The sequence below is a fragment of the Monodon monoceros genome, unplaced genomic scaffold, assembly GCF_005190385.1.
Source record: "Monodon monoceros isolate NGI ecotype Baffin Bay Population unplaced genomic scaffold, NGI_Narwhal_1 Super_Scaffold_7, whole genome shotgun sequence".
Taxonomy (NCBI): Eukaryota; Metazoa; Chordata; class Mammalia; order Artiodactyla; family Monodontidae; genus Monodon; species Monodon monoceros.
In genome coordinates, this window is record NW_021703784.1 from 29,237,266 (window position 1) to 29,254,304 (window position 17,039).

Below are 17,039 nucleotides of genomic sequence, written 5' to 3' on the forward strand. Positions count from 1 at the left end.
TGTAAATTGGTTAGAATGTCAGTAATTCTCATCAGTTGTTACCACCATCAACCAGATATTAAAAACTGCTTGGTGAGCTGGTATATAATAAAAATTTTAAAGCATGAACTGACCTTTTGAATGTATACGTGCAGAATATTAAATGACATTAGATTTTTCATGTGTTATACTTTTCAGCATTTTGCTTTTTAAATTATTGTTTTACAAAGTACTAAGTTTTCCAGTGGAAATCCCAAGAAAAATGTCACAAAATACGAGATGTTACTAAATTATGCATCTAAACTATTTAAAAGATGATATAATAACATATGAATTAACAGTTAATACAAAATAATGTTAAAAGTTATAATTACACATTTGTATATATATTTCCCTGAAAAAGATATAATCACTAATACAGTCACTAAAAATTTTGACAATTTAACCTTCAAGCATGAAATGTTAAATTAATAAAATATCTTGAATGCGGCAACGTCATCAATACTACTAGGGCTTGTTATACTCAACTTTAAAAATCTACAAATCTTTAAAGAAATAAAGATACAAAAGACTTAATCCATAAAGAGTTTATGTTTGACAAATAGTGTTCCATCTATTTTTTTATTAGATCCATACAGTCATCCTTTGAAGACTGGTTTTACTTTTGAAATATCTTTGACTCTTCTCTTACTTTATATTCACATTGTCACCATATTCAATAAGGTTCCCACGATTTTGCTCTTAGAACATTGTAACTTCCTCTAAATTGGTTTTCAGGCCTCTAGTATCCACTGCTTACACCATCATCAGTTTTGCCTTTATAAAACACAGATCTTTACATATCACCTTCCCACCTTCTTATTAGCATTGCATCCTCACTGCCTACAGGATAAATTATAATCACTCCTCATGACATTAAACCCTTCCAACCTGGTCCTACTAAATTCTTTTGCTCTTATGTCTAGCCATTCTATTCAAAGCATTCTTTACTCCAGTCAGGTTAGAATAACAAACATGGCAGACTTTTCTCTCTCTCTGAAATACCATACACTCTTTTTTAACTAGAGAATTTCTTGCTCATCATGTAACCTCTTTTTTTAATCTAAAGCAGTTTTTAAAATATTTTATTTATTTATTTATATTTTTGGCTGAGTTGGGTCTCCGTTGTGGCATGTGGGACCTTCATCACAGCATGTGGCATCTTTTTGTTGTGGCGCGCAGGCTCTTCCTTGTGGCATGTGGGCGTCTCTCTAGTTGTGGCATGCAGATTTTCTCTCTCTAGTTGTGGCATGCGAGCTCCAGAGTACGTGGGCTCTGTAGTGTGTGGCATGCGAGCTCTCTAGTTGAGGTGCACGGATTTAGCTTCCCTGCCGCATGTGGGATCTTAGTTCCCCGACCAGGGATCGAACCTGCATCCCCTGCATTGGAAGGTGGAGTTTTTACCACCAGCCCACCAGGGAAGTCCCTCTAAAGAATTTCTTACTCATAATGTAACCTCCTCTGACTTCCTCTTAGCAGAATTTAACACTCCCTCATTTTGGTTCCCAAAGACCACTGTAATACCTATATTTTTGTGTATTGTTATCATCTCTTAATAAATCACAGCATCTAGCACAGTGCCAAGCATATAGCAGACACATCAATAGATATTTGATGAATGAAATAAATGAACAAATGAATGCAGAGAAAAGATTATTACTCCTTTTTTACAAAAGAAAAACTTTTTAAAAAGTTCAGAAGTGATAAAAATAATTATGGAAAAATTCTAAAACAGAAATGTGGCATTAGTTTGTTTTATTTGAAATATTTATATGCATAAATTTTAAAGCTACCCCAAAATAAGAGAATTCTTATTCCTAAGCACAATATCTTAACTTGCTTAGTTTAAAATATAACTTTTATGGTTATGTGATTTATAAGTTTGTACTATAGAAACATGAAGAGGGAAATGAGTAACAGCTGAGAGGCTTCTGAAAGATGCTGGCACTTTGCCCATTACTGGTTTAGCATAGCTAGGAGATTCCAGAAGAAAGAAATTGCATTTGGAAAGTCCTCACAGACGGAATCACTGAGAGCTACCTTACTATGGAAGAGGCTTAGAAGTCAGGTTGGATATGGAGCCATGTTGTGAAAAATGATTTTCTTTAGGAAAATTAATGTGATGATGATCTGAAATATGACTTGGAGGAAGTATATATTATAAGGAGAGTCAAATTTGGTGTTTTCTGCAATAATCCATATGAGAAAGAAGTCTACATTATGGCAATAGCTTCAGGAAGGAAATGGGAGAGATAAAGAACAAAACATTACAACAGGATGAAGTGCAAGATATTTGATAGATTAATTTGACTACTATGAATATAATGATAACCTTTTAATGAATCTATATCTATCTTACAAATAAAAGTTAAAATGAAGTTTAAAAAGTTATGTTTGTTTCTGGTCAAAATGGCAAACTACCTCCCACTTCTGAATCCTGTCTTTGACAAAACAAGAGGATACTGAACCCAGAAGATGGCACAAAAAGAATGGGAAACATCTGGGAGACAGAAAGGTTTGGGTACTTGTAAGTGGAGAATATGGTAACCTACAGCTGAGGGCTGGATGCCATGGCTGGAGCCAGGCTAGGAGAGTTCCTGGTTGCAAACTTATCTTTTCATATTGCCCTGGATGGAACACTGCCCACTATGTCAACATTTTAGGACTGAAAAATAGCTGTATCAAGCACCTGCCATAGACAGCAGAGTACTTGATATTTCATAGCATGCAGCCCAGCTAATGTGGGGATCAAACTGAAACAGGTATAGCTGGGAAGGCTGGCTTTTGGAATTGCAAGGTCTCAGAGTATCAAACGAATAGATGCAAAACAAAACATAACAAAATCCACACCTGTATTTATTATGGTGAAATTTAGGAAGATCAGAGACAAAATATTCTACAGGAAAAAACCAAATGAGTTACAGAGAAATAAGAATCAGATTAACAGCAACTTTCCTCAATAAATTTGTGTAAACTGGGTTATTAATTTAAAGATATGCAAAGGTTAGTTTAAGAAAAAAGAAGGTAAAGAATAACAACTTCAATATGAATTGACATGAAGAATGGAAATCAAGCCATGATTTCATAGAAAGGGATCTGTACAATTTGATTACTTATATGACCAGCATAAGGGGAGAGCACGGGTTTGGGATGCCAAGGGATGTAGTATTTCTTTTTATTCTCTAATTTTTCCTCAAGCTACCTATATAAAGCTTTATCAATCTGATGGTCTAAATAACGTGGCAATTCCAGTTACTTGAGATCATTGTTTATTCAGACTCCTGACAATCACCAATTGTTGACACTAAGTCAGAATAACTCGAAATTACAATACTATAAGGTTTGACGATTTTGAATTTTTAGAGAGTTTTAACCTTTTTCATAGGTTCTTAAATAAGCCTAATTTGACTTCCCTTACTGAAGAAGGCTATGTGATATATAAGCATTTTTATAGTATTACTAAACATATGAATTGTAAAATTATATTTTTTTAATCCCAGAAAGTAAGTCCTTATTCAATTAGAATAGTAATCATAATACTGTAATGGTTTTGCCTAGTGAGCAAGCAACCATCTATAATCTATAACTACTTTACAATATAGAAACAAGTCAACTCCAGTTGATGAATTGCTTTTCCTTAGCACTTGGATTCCTTTGAAAAATTTCACCTTTAACAGCAGTCACTGACTTTACAGAAAGAGGCAAGAGAAGACAAGGAGTGAGCAAAATATGTATCAGACATAGAGGACATCATAGTACATTACCAGGATAAGACAAATTACATGGTAACACTGCTTCTTGGGCTGATCTTCTATTACTTTTATTTCCTCCATCTTTTTCCAGGATACTGTATACATTAAGGGCAGATCCATGCAAAAATTTACCAACATATTTACCAACATGGACAATTTGGGGATAAAACTGGAAAAAAAGGATAGGGAGAAAAAAGGGAAAACAAAGGAAGAATATTCCACTACTAACCTGGTTTAATTTCTTCCAGAGATTGAGGACAGGAGAAAGTTCATTAGACCAGATTTCTCTATCAAATTTGCTACCAGCTGTTACTGATCTGCCCAAGATCCTCAACTGTGAAATAACCTGAATGAAGAAAATAATAAGTAGCAATAAATGAACATAACTTCGTTCAGAGGGAAAACATAGATACAAAAATAGCCATATTTACTTATGAAGACTGAATATATATATTATAAACAAGTTTTAATCCCATTTTCCCTGTTCAACTGGATTAATATTTTATTGATTTATTTCAGCAGTTAAAAGGCAAAAGAACTTAAATGGTGAGAGAAACCACTATAAAAGTTACATATTATAATGGCTCTTCATTTGAAAAGCTACTTCTTTAGCCAGAAAGCTCTAATTATCCATTATTAATAACCTCTCTATTGGCTCATTTTTGAAATCAAAAATATTTTTCAGTTTGAATAATTTAAATTGCATAATTTCAAAATGCTGATAAATTAAAGATAGGTTTTTTGAAAAGATGAAATGAGTGGAAAGATAGTAAATAGCATAGCAAACTATAAAATAGTAAAACAATTTAAAGTAATTATTGGCTGGTAAAAATTACAATAAATCTAAGTTTTAAGGTTCTATATCAATTTTAAGTTATTTCAATGTTTTTTCTAGACATGAGACTCAAATGAAGGAGGTATAGATCAATTAATTAAAATAAGGCAAAGTAAATTCTTCTTTCCTATTTAGGGCTTTAATTTTTGTAACATTTTTATCAGCTTCTCTATCATCATTCTCATCAAAATTAATTCACTCACGTTTTTTTTTCTAAAATAGTGTTTAATGGCTTCAATTTCAATAATACCAATCAGTCTTCTTAATCATTTGCTAAGAATGATCCAGAATATTACTGAGTATTCTATATATGGTATTATAGATATTGGGGGAGATGTATAAAAATCAGTGAGGTATGTACTGATGGTTCTTCATAAATATTTCAACTAAATATTAAAATTGTGCTATATCATTGCTTACCTGACATAAACAAAATAAATCCCCAAATCAAGACAATATGTTTTCCTAAGCTAGTATTTTAAACATCAACATTTTCAGTGTGTCAACTACTTTTTTTGTTTTACTTTTTGAGAGATGTAAATTGTTTTTCCTTTTTAAGAGATAGGGCTGTATTTAATATTTTGAGGGTTCTTACATTATTAAAGTTCAAATAAAATAAGGGCCATAAATATTTCAAAATAAATGCACTACATAATTGTTAAACATACAGAATCCTGCTGTTAAACTCAAGTTACTTCTAGAGCTTTTGATTGATTCTCTAATCTAGAAAAAATTGTGGTGATTCAGTGTTTCATTTTCTTTGTTTTTCTGATAAATTATTTTCATTTGCTCTAGCTGAACCCTACAACAGCACCGAATTTATCAGCTGTGCTAGACCACAAAACATCACTAGTTGGTAGCCAGGAGAAGTGCTATTTTGCTCTGGTAACATTGGCTATCTCTTATTTGTGTCTTAAATTTGTCAAAAATGACAGAGAACAAATAAGAATGCAAAGAGATACCTAAAGGAAAAAAGGTTCAAATTTTTTTACACATGATGTTAAAAACTATTTTAAAAAGAAAATGTTTAACAACCCAAAAAAGTTTGTTTTCTTCCCAGAAAAATAACATGTGAGGCTTGCTTTTCATAATAACACTATCATAATATATTAAAAACTTTAATGAACAGAGAGTGATGAAAAGGGAGTTCAAATGCATAATAAAAATATTTTATAATGAGGATAGGGCTATAACTTGTAACAGCGGACCATCTTTTCTTTTTACAAAATCTGACATACTCATCTTTTTACAAAGCACAGATGATAAAATGTCTGTCCATTATACATGTTTTAAACCAATTAAAAATACTTTTTTTAATGACATTCCTTTAAAATGGTGTCAAAGGGGATGAAATTCCCCAACAAAAACAAAAATCACTTCTTCCATGTTCTAAGCATACTGAACAGCTTGCATTATGCCACTGCCATGCTTTGCAGCATCTCTGAGGTTGGAGGGGAGCTGCAGAATATGCTGTCACCCCTATTCCAACCGTTCACATTCCAAAGAACAATGAGAGACATTTCAGGAATACCTATGATTCCCCTGAACAATTGGTGTGATTTTATTGTAGCATACTACATCTTATATACAATTGTATTTTCCTTTTCTTTTGGAAGTTATAAAGCACACAGAAGAATTTCTGATCTAACAATAACAACTTTATGCTTCCCACATAGCACAGGGAGATCAGCTTGGTGTTTTGTGTTCACCTAAAGGGGTGGGATAGGGAGGGTGGGAGGGAGATGCAAGAAGGAGGAGATATGGGGACATATGTGTATGTATAGTTGATTCACATTGTTACACAGCAGAAACTATCACAACTCTGTAAAGCAATTATACTCCATAAAGATGTTAAAAAAAAAACTATGAAATACAATGAAATATTTAGCACTAAAAAGAAATGAGCTATCAAGCCATGAACTGCACCTTAAATCCATATTGCCAAGTGAAAGAAACCAATCTGACAAGTTTACATACTTATGATTCCAACTCTATGACATTCTGGAAAAGGCAAAACTGAAAATAGTGAAATGATCAGTAGTTTTCAGGGGTTTTAGAGGTAGGAGGGATGTATAGGGGATTATCAGGGAGGTAAAAATATTCTGCTTGATGCTCTCATAATGGATACAAGTCACATTTTTTCTAAACTCATAGAGTATACAATATCAGAATCCTAATGTAAACTATGGACTTTAGTTAATAATAATGTATCAGTATTAACACTGACTCATCTGTTGTAACAATGTACCACACTAATGCAAGATGTTAATAAGAGGGGGAACCTGCTGGAGTGCTAGGGGATATATGGGAACTCTATGTATGTTCTGCTTATTTTTCTGTAAATCTAGGACTGCTCTAAAAATAAAGTCTATTAATTAAAAAGAAAAACTTGTATGATGAATGGTCTAGAAGGTTGATGCAACAAGAAAATTAATCTTCCCATTGGGGAAAAAAAAAACAACAACTAAACCAAAGTCCATCAGCAGTAGAATCAATAAATAAATTATGGTATAATCACCCTATGGAATACTATACACCAATGAAAATTAAAGCTTCATGCAAAATATGTATGAGTCTCAACATACAGCTGAAGGAAAGAAGCAAGATACACCGAAACAAAAACATACTGTATAACTCATTTACTATCATTCAAAAACAAGCAAAAATAACCCATGGTTATAAGTCAGGAAAGCTATTTCCTTTGGAGAGGAAAAAGTGAGTAGAAATTAAAAATGGGATGTGATGGAAAAGGGTAGAGATGGAGAGATACTGGAAACATTTTGGTTTTAGACTTGTGTGGTGATTACATGTGTGTCACACTGATAATTCATCCAGCTGTATACTTAAAGTTATATAGTTTTCTCCATGTATTTATTTTGATTAAGATATTTATAGTAAAAAAAAAAGTAAATTACATGTTTGTCTCAAGGAATATGGCAGACTAAATATCTGGAGAAAATTTTATAACACAGTACATTTAAAAATTATGCATAAATAACAACATCATCAACAAAAAAAACCTTTTAAAATTTATGACTGAAGCGCCAGGGAAATTAAGGGAAAGCTTTAAATGCTGGAGCCAAAGAGGCAGAGCTGATCTAGAGACCTGAGTGAGTTCTGAAGCCAGTATTTGCCCTGGGGTATCTGCCTATCTGAAAGGGCCTACAGCTTGGTTTGTTTACTTTTTATTTTGAACTATTTTTAGATTTATATAAAACTGGCAAAAATAATACAGAGAATTCCCATTATATACTTTACTCCTAGTTAACATCTTACATAATCACAGCATAATTATCAAAACCAGGAAATTAATGCTAGTACAATACTATTAACTAAACTACCACAGACCTTATTCAAATTTTACCAATTTTTCCACAAATGTCCTCTTTCTGTTTCAGGAGAATACCATATTATATTTAGTTGTTATTTATCACAGTCTCATCCAAAACTGTGACAGTCTTTCTTTTTCTTTCATGACCTTGGCACTTTTGAAAAACACTGGTCAGTTACTTTGTAAAATGTCCCTCATTGAGTTCATAACGTTCACATTTCCAAAGACAGAAAAGAGAAGCCCTGAACTCTACAAAAAACACCCAACAGGCTAATTAGAAAACAAACTGCCTGGCAGAGGGAAAGACTAGGGACACTTGCTGCTCGCTGTCTTGGCTTCTGGGTGATAATGTGATCTGTTTGAAATACTGTGATCATCAACATTCACCCTACACACTGCAATCCTGAAAATATCATATATCAAAACTTATGGAACTGCAGTGAATGAGATTCTTAGAGGAAAATTATAGCAGAAAACACTTATGATCAAAGAGAAGCAATGCTAAAAACAGAGCCAAACTTAACAAATAATAAGGTTGAGAATGTAGATGGAAGAAAATAACAAGAGCAAAAAAATTAATAAAATAGAAAACAGATACGAGATCAGATTTTTTAAAAAGTCAGTTTTTGTTAGTCTTAAAAGACTAATAAAATTATGAGACTTCTGACTAGATTAAATGATTATAGCTAGATGATAAAGAAAAGGCAAAAATTTATTTAAAATTCTAATATTACAAGGAATATAATTACAGAAAAGACTAAAAGAGAATATGAGATTATTTTGAATAGCTTTATACCATAAAAAGTAAATTTGGCCAATTGAGAAATTTCTAGGAATATATAAATTAATAAAACAGTCTCAAGAAGAAACAGAAAAACTAAACTGGGCTAGAGTTGTTTAAAAAAATTAAGTGAGGGCTTCCCTGGTGGCGCAGTGGTTGAGAGTCCGCCTGCCGATGCAGGGGACACGGGTTCGTGCCCCGGTCTGGGAAGATCCCACATGCCGTGGAGCGGCTGGGCCCGTGAGCCGTGGCCGCTGAGACTGCGCGTCTGGAGCCTGTGTTCCGCAACGGGAGAGGCCACAACAGTGAGAGGCCCGCGTACCGCAAAATAAATAAATAAAAAAAAAATTAAGTGAGAAGTTAAAAACATTATCTCAAAGTAAATCTCAGACACCAGCAGTTAATATAAAAGTGCTCCTCACATTCCTTGAACAGAAATTCAAATCTAGTACTAACCATTTCAGAGACTAGAAAAGGAGGCAAAATTCCTCAAATCAAGCAATAGAGGCTAGTAAAAACATTATATGAAATATAAGGGGACATTCAAAGCTCAGACTTACTCCTGAACATAGATGCAAATAAATAAAATATCAAACAACCTTTCAAAAAAGACATACATGATGACTCTGAATGTATGGTTCAATAATAGAAAATACAGTTCATCACATAAGCAGATTAGAGAGAAAAATAATATAATTATTTCAATACTGGGTGAAAATATGGTCAAGGAAGTTCACCAATACATTCTTGACAAACTACCCTAAGGAAATTTAGCAAAGATATGCGAGATTGTTATAACAGCTTTTGATAAATTATGCCTCCCTGTAATCATACCTGTTTGCAAAGTAACATTCCACTCCTCTGATATCAAGAGAAATCTATTTCTCCACCCCTTGGAAGCTGGGTTGATCTTATGACTTGTTTGACTAATAGAATGTGGCAAAACGGATGTGCAATTTTCAAAGCCTAGACTTTAAGCGAACTTGCAGTTTCTGCTCTGGCCTTGGAATCCTGAAACACCATGCTAGTCTCTGGTAGTTGAAAGACCATGTAGTTGAAAACCAAGTCACCCCAGCCAATAGCCAGTGCCATCTGCAAACATGAGTAAGACCATCTTGAACCTGCCAGCCAACTCTCCAAATGAAGGCATCCCCATGCGGGAACCCAGCTGAAACCAACCCACAGAATCATAGGAAAATCATAAAACATTATTGTTTCAAGTTACTAAGTTTTGGGATGGTTTGCTATGCAACAAAGACTAACTGAAGCACTGGGAATAGTGGAAATCTTTAACCTGTGTTAGGGATTGCATGTTTGTGTACCCCGCACCACCCCTACCCCGCAAATCCTGTGTTGAAGCTCTAACCTCCCAGCATGGCTGTATTTGGAGATGGGACTTCTAAGGAAGTAATTAAGATTAAATGAGGTCATGAGGGTGGGGCCCTGATCTGATAGGATTTGTGTCCTTATAAGAAGAGACAAGGGAGATCTGTTTTCTTCTCCCCCTCTTTCTGCAAACACTCACAGAGAAAAAGCCATATGAGATCATAGTGAGAAGACAGTCATTTACAAGCCAGAAATATAGCCCTCACCACAACCCGACCATACTGGCACTTTGATCTCAGACTTCCAACCTTCAAGACTGTGAGAAAATGCATTAGTGTTATTAAGCCATCCAATCTGTGGTATTTTATTATGGGAACCCAAGCAGACCAATACAAACTTATAAATGGTATCTACAAAACACAGTAAATATTACAATCAATAATAAAGTGTTAGAAAATATTCCCTTCAAAATCAGAGCAAGATAAGACTATCACCACACTAACTCAACACTGCACACAAAGATCTAATTATCCCAACACACAATAAAAGGCAATTAAATGTATATGGATTGGAAAGGAAAAAAGCTAAATCACCTTTTTCTCATATAACAATTTACAGAAAGAGAATTTATAATACTTTTCATATAACATATTATATTTATTCACTATACATTTTTCTATTTGTATTTGAAATATACAAATTCATTAAACAATATATATTTTTTTAACTTCAACTCAAGTATTATTTCCTTTTTCAATAGCTATTTGGGAGCTGGTAAAAGTTTACTTAGTCCATATTCTCTCTTCACCCACCCGCTAACATGTGCATGTTCCTTCTGGGTGCTTGGCCAGGTATAATATGTTTTACTTTGTTACCAAACATATCAAGATGTAACAAGCTACATTAAATCTTCCCACATACTGTAAAAACGAAACAGTACACTAACCTGTTGAAGTGAGATACAAGAGAATATCCAGAGGTTTATCTTTCTAATGTTAATATATGCAAGATAAAGGGGGGAAAACCCTTTCTTGATGTCTCCTGTGTCTTCGATAAAAATATTTATGCCAGTCACATGCAAGGCCAAACTGTAATTTATGTTGGTGATTGGAGAGATAAGATTTCACTCAAGATCAAAAGCAAAAATGTGCAGGCACTGTACCATGTTAAGAATTCACATCATCATTTTTTTCTAGGCAGTATGATATTAAAAGCCTGAAAATAAATCTCAGGAGAACTCCTAGTTTGTACAATTTTAACAAGCATATTAAGAATGAATTTCTCATCAAATGATGTTTAAATTTTATTAAGACCAGTGAATATACCAGTTTTCAAATACTGAGGTATATATTATTTGGAGCGATAGGCTGAACACTTCATTATAAAATCATATATATTGATGTTTTATATATAACTCTGGGTAATACTAAATAACTCAAACCTGGAATTAATCATTAAATTATATGAAATGTTTGGATTCATCTCTGCCTTGAAGAGGTACTATCATGATGTTTTGTTGAATCATAATTTTTTGTATAATTAGTGGTTCTAATAATACCACTTCCTGAGAGTAAAATTATACTTTGTTATTTATTAGACACACACAGAATACACATTATATTATATATATACCCATACATACAGATATATAAGACCTCATGTCTCCTAACACTTACATATATTTATTTTTAAAAATTTATTAAATAACACATTTAAAAACAGTTTGGCAGTTAATTAAAAATTAAACCTGTACCTGTCATATGATCCAGCCATTCACTCCTAAGTATTTGTCCAAGAAATATAAAAGCATGTGCTCATACAAAAACATAAAATGTTCAAATGTTCATAGTAACTTAATCTTTGTAGCCTCAAATTGGAAACAATATGGATGTCTTTCAATGAGTGAATGAATAAGCACATTGTACTACATCCATACAATGGACTACTAATCAGCAAAAAAACAAAAAAAACCCCAGGCTCCTGATAAGATCACACAGGTGAATCTTTATAAAAAAATGTTTTGGAGTATAGTTGCTTTACAATGTTGTGTTAGTTTCTGCTGTATAGCAAAGTGAATCAGCTATACGTATACAAATATACCCTCTTTTCTGGATTTGCTTCCCATTTAGGTCACCGCAGAGCATTGAGTAGAGTTCCCTGTGCTTTACAGAATGTTCTCATTGGTTATCTATTTTATACATAGTATCAATAGTGTATATATGTCAATCCCCATCTCCAAATTCATCCCACCCCGCTTCCCCCTTGGCTTCCGTACATTTGTTCTCTACTTCTGTGTCTCTGTCTCTGCTTTGCAAATAAGACTATCTATACCACTATTTTAGATTCTACATATATGTGTTAATATACAATATTTTTCTCTTTCTGAGATAACAATAATGTTGAATGAGAAAGAAGCCAGACAGAAAAGCTCACTTAATTGTATAACCCTTTTACATAAAACTCTAGAAAATGCAAAATAATGTACACTGACAAAAAAGAAATCAGAGTTGCCTGGGATAGGGGAGGGGAGAGAGGAGGAAGGGACTATGAAGTGCTAGGGAAAACTTTTGGGGGTGATGGAGATGTTTACTATCTTGATGTGGTGATGTTCTCACAGGTGTATCATATGTCAAACCATACACTCTAAATATGTGCAGTTAGGACTTCCCTGGTGGTGCAGTGGTTAAGAATCCGCCTGCCAATTCAGGGGACACAGGTTCGATCCTTGGTCCGGGAAGATCCCACATGCCGTGGAGCAACTAAGCAACTAAGATCCCACTTGCTGCAGAGCAAGTGCGCCACAACTACTGAGCCTGCACTCTAGAACCTGCGAGCCACAACTACTGAGCCTGTGCACCACAACTACTGACGCCCGCACGCCTAGAGCCCATGCTCAACAAGAGAAGTCACTGCAATGAGAAGTCCGCACACTGCAATGAAGAGTAGCCCCCACTCGCCCCAACTAGAGGAAAGCCCACGCGCAGCAACGAAGACCCAACACAGCCAAAAATAAATAAATAAATTTATAACAATAAAAAAATAAAAATATGTGCAGTTTATTCAATTAACCACCATGATAATTATTAAAACAATGCTTTGTAGTTCACAGAAACACCAGGAAAGTAGAAAAGTGGGTGTTAGGGCCAGTAAAAACACTGGTTACTGTGGTCAGAATAAGTAAGGAAAAGCTGATTTTCCTGGTAAACATAGAGGCTGTGACTTTTCTCACTCTCATCACTGGCTTTGGCTCTGGATGCTACCCAGGAATTAGAACTTGCCTCGAGTGCCGCTGCCTCCCAAGAGAGGGAAGGAATCCACATCCTTGATTCACTAGATCTCTGTTCATAGGCTGGTGCTGGTGCCTGTCATGCCTGTGCTCTAACTGTGAAGGGGTTCAGAAAGTAAGTATCTGTTTTTTCCAACATCTACCATGGAGTGGCCTGCTACTTCCCTCCAGGAATTTTTTGGAGGTAAGTACAAAAGCTGTCTACATTTATTGGGTGACAAGGTCAAGAAGATATATAAATATCCATCACATTTATTTTAATTCTGTAAAATTAATTTTACTGTGAACATTTTCAAAGATATATAAAAGTTGATTTTCTTAAGAACATTTTTAAAGATACACAAAGATACCCATACAGATTCAACTATGGTCAAGATTTTCCTGAACTTGCTTCCATCATCTCTAATTTATTTTCTTTTATTTTGTTATTATTCCTTAAGTGTTTTAAAACAAATCCCAGATCATGTTATTTAACTCTTATGTACTTAGTACGTATCCCAAAAAGAAATGGACATAACTACAATACTATTATTTCACCTAACAACATTAATAAAAATTCATTGGTGTTATATAATACACAGTCCATATTTAAATTTCCGATTGGTCTCAAAATTTGTTTAAACTGGATTGTTTGAATCAGTATCCACAGAAAGGGTATGCAGTTGTTATTTTAAGTCTCTTTAATGTAGAGCAGTTTCTCTGCCCTTCCTCTTTGCATGCCATTAACCTGTTGAAAAAACTGAGTCCATTATCTTGTAGAACGTCCCACATTCTGGATCGAGTGGTGTAGTTTAATTTGTTCCTTTACCCCCTCTGTTTCCTATTACTGGAAATGATTTCTAAAGGCTTGATTAGGTTCAGGTTCACTTTGCTGAAAGAATACTTTTGGAAAGTGTACTTCATATTGCCTCACATCAGGAGGCACACAGTGTCTGAATACTTTCTCTTTGTGATACAAAGATTGATTACTGGGTACAAGTGGTAACACCTGATCCCTCTCTTGCAAACTTCCCCATCAATCTTCCATCTAATGGTTTCCACCTTTGATAATAATTTTCTGGATCAATTATCAAGGTTTGTAAAATGGTGATTTTTCAAATTCTTCATTCCTTTTATATTTATTATCTAGAATTATTCAATAAAGAAAAGCTTTCTTTCATCAACTTTTCTTTCATTACCATGAAATATAATTCACAAAGGAAAGATAATGTTTAATTCTTTCCCTTTAATTGCTATTTTTTCAAACTAAGAGATATTTTTGTTTTTTAACTAAATGATCAATGATAGAAGTAAAAAATCAAGTTTACAATATTAGTGAACTTAGTATTCCCTTTCATTCAAAAGTAATAAATATAAAATCATTTTTGTATATGCTACAAAATTAAGCAGACTGATAAAGTCTTCCAATCCCCTTGCTTTTGTCTTAAATGGTCATACAACTCAAAATGTGACAAGTATTCAAATTCAGATTTGCTTACAGTTAGAAGCCAGAAGGTTATACACGGTGTATAAAAGTACATCTATATTACCTCTTTTTGCTGATGGTGCCATTGGCAAAGTTGTAAATAATGTGTTCCTGAAATGTGAGTTAATATATTCAGATAGAAGGATATCTGAGAGAAAAGAGGATCTTAAGCTTCCTGATTTCAAAAAATGAATTTACCAGGAACTTGTGACTTCTCTAATAACTGATGCAAAACCATTTGAGTCAGGATAACTGCAGCTGTTGAGTCTGAGTAACCACAGCTGCTGAGTTCATAAAAACCATTCAATGCAATGTTGCTAAAATTATTACGCTAACAATTAATCCTCAAATCTTTGGCAATAAAAAAGCCATCACTACATTTTAAGAATAAATATAACACATTTTAAGAATTTTGCTATGAAATTGCTATTGAGTCTATGAAAAAAATAAAGTTCTAGAACTTCAAAGAATGGTTTTTAGGAAAAAATAAGTGAATATGTAGCTTTTATAGAAAAATAAATGTTACTCTTATACAATTTCTTGTTTACAGAAAAATTAAAGCTGATAAGGAATATGATCAATAACAACTACTCCCACAAACCTGCTACCATTTTTGAGCAATACATTAGCCTACTGCAATTGTTTTCTAACTTGCCTCTCTGCTTCAAGTCTTTGTCCCATTGTCAATTCTCTATAAGCCATATGCCCCCAGACTGATTTAGTAATTACCAGCTCACTGACGAGGCTCAGCTTTATCTAGTGAACCTCTACCCCTCCTACCTCCTGGCCTCATATCCCACCATTCTGCCTCTCCTTCACTGCGTTTCAATCACATCTCTCATTGTTGTCCCTCCAATTGAAAAAAGAAGGAATGACCCATAAAGATATGAAAGGATGGTCAACCTACCTAGTAATCAAAAGTACAAATTAATACCACAATGAGATATTATTTTAATCCACTAGGTTGGTAATTATGAAGACATCCCAAAATACCAAGTACTGGTGAGAATAAAAGGATGTAGATATTACATACTTCTGGTGAGAGAGTAAATTAGTACAGTCACTGAAAACAGTTTGACACAATTCTATTCCTAGGTATATACCCTAGAGAAACTCTTGCACAGGCATTCCGGGAGACAAGCACACAAATGTTTACAGTAACAATATTTGTGATAGCCAAAAAACCCCAAATTGTGTTATATTTACATGATGAAATACTATACAGCAATAAGAATTAGTGAAACTACAGCTAAACCAGCAACACGAATAAATCTTAGAAAAATAATGTGGAATGAAATAAGTCCTAGAACAGCACACGCAATACACTGAAGTTCAAAAAATGAAACAATGTATTTTTAGGCATGGCTGTGTATGTGTGTGTAAGTACATGTATGTAACACAACTGTTAAAAAGTATAAAACTACAAAAAAGTTATAAACAAAACAGTCTGCTCCTTTAGCAGAAAGGCAGGGGCATAGGATAGAAGAGAATCATTTAAGTTGATACAAGTTTCTGGTAACATCCTAGTTCTTGGGTTGTTATTGGCTCACAGGTTTCATTACATCATCATGCTCTTAATGTTTTATATATATATATATACATGTATATATATATATAATGTTACATATATGGTCTTTTATAGGTATCAAAGATTGCATTTTGAAAAGTAGTAAAAAATTCAAAATTAGAGAAATGTACAAGTCCTATAGAATCATAAGTCCTATAGTACATTAAGTCTTAAGAAGAAAAGCAGGTTAAGGGGAATAAGTAATACTAAGTGTTGAGGGAAGTTGCTATTTTATATAAGTGGTCAAGGAAGGCATGTTTGATAAGTTAATATTTAGAGATCTGAAGGTAGTTAAAAGGTAAGGCATGCAGATATCTAGGGGATGAATACTCCAGGCAAAGTAAACAGAAAATGCGAAGGCTCTTAGGCAGAAGCTCAAGACAAGTGTGGCAAGTATGGCTTCCCCAGAGTAAGCAAGGAACAGAGGACCTGAAGACAAGAGGATTAGAAGACAAAAAGACAAGAAAAGAGGATTAGAAAACAAGGCAAAGAGGGAGTAGAAGGCCTGAGCATGTAGGTGCTGGGAGACCTTTGCAATGAATGTTTTAACTCTGAGTTAGGTGGGAAGTGACTGTAGGAAAATAACTATTGCTATTACCATCTATAGAATATGAAAATGTCCATCTTGTTGTTAGATCTTATTTCCTGGATAGAGTTGGGCTGACCTAAAATAAGGAA

At 33.9% G+C, this 17,039-nt stretch overlaps 1 protein-coding gene across 1 annotated transcript in view; it reads right to left on the reverse strand.

The window, feature by feature from the left end:
• DYNC2H1 (dynein cytoplasmic 2 heavy chain 1) overlaps window positions 1-17,039 on the reverse strand; it is a 364,114-nt gene that overhangs the window by 79,627 nt on the left and 267,448 nt on the right. The window contains exon 83 of the mRNA XM_029208148.1: window positions 4,000-4,116. Coding sequence (XP_029063981.1) covers window positions 4,000-4,116 — 117 coding nt within the window. The remainder of the gene's footprint in view (window positions 1-3,999; window positions 4,117-17,039) is intronic.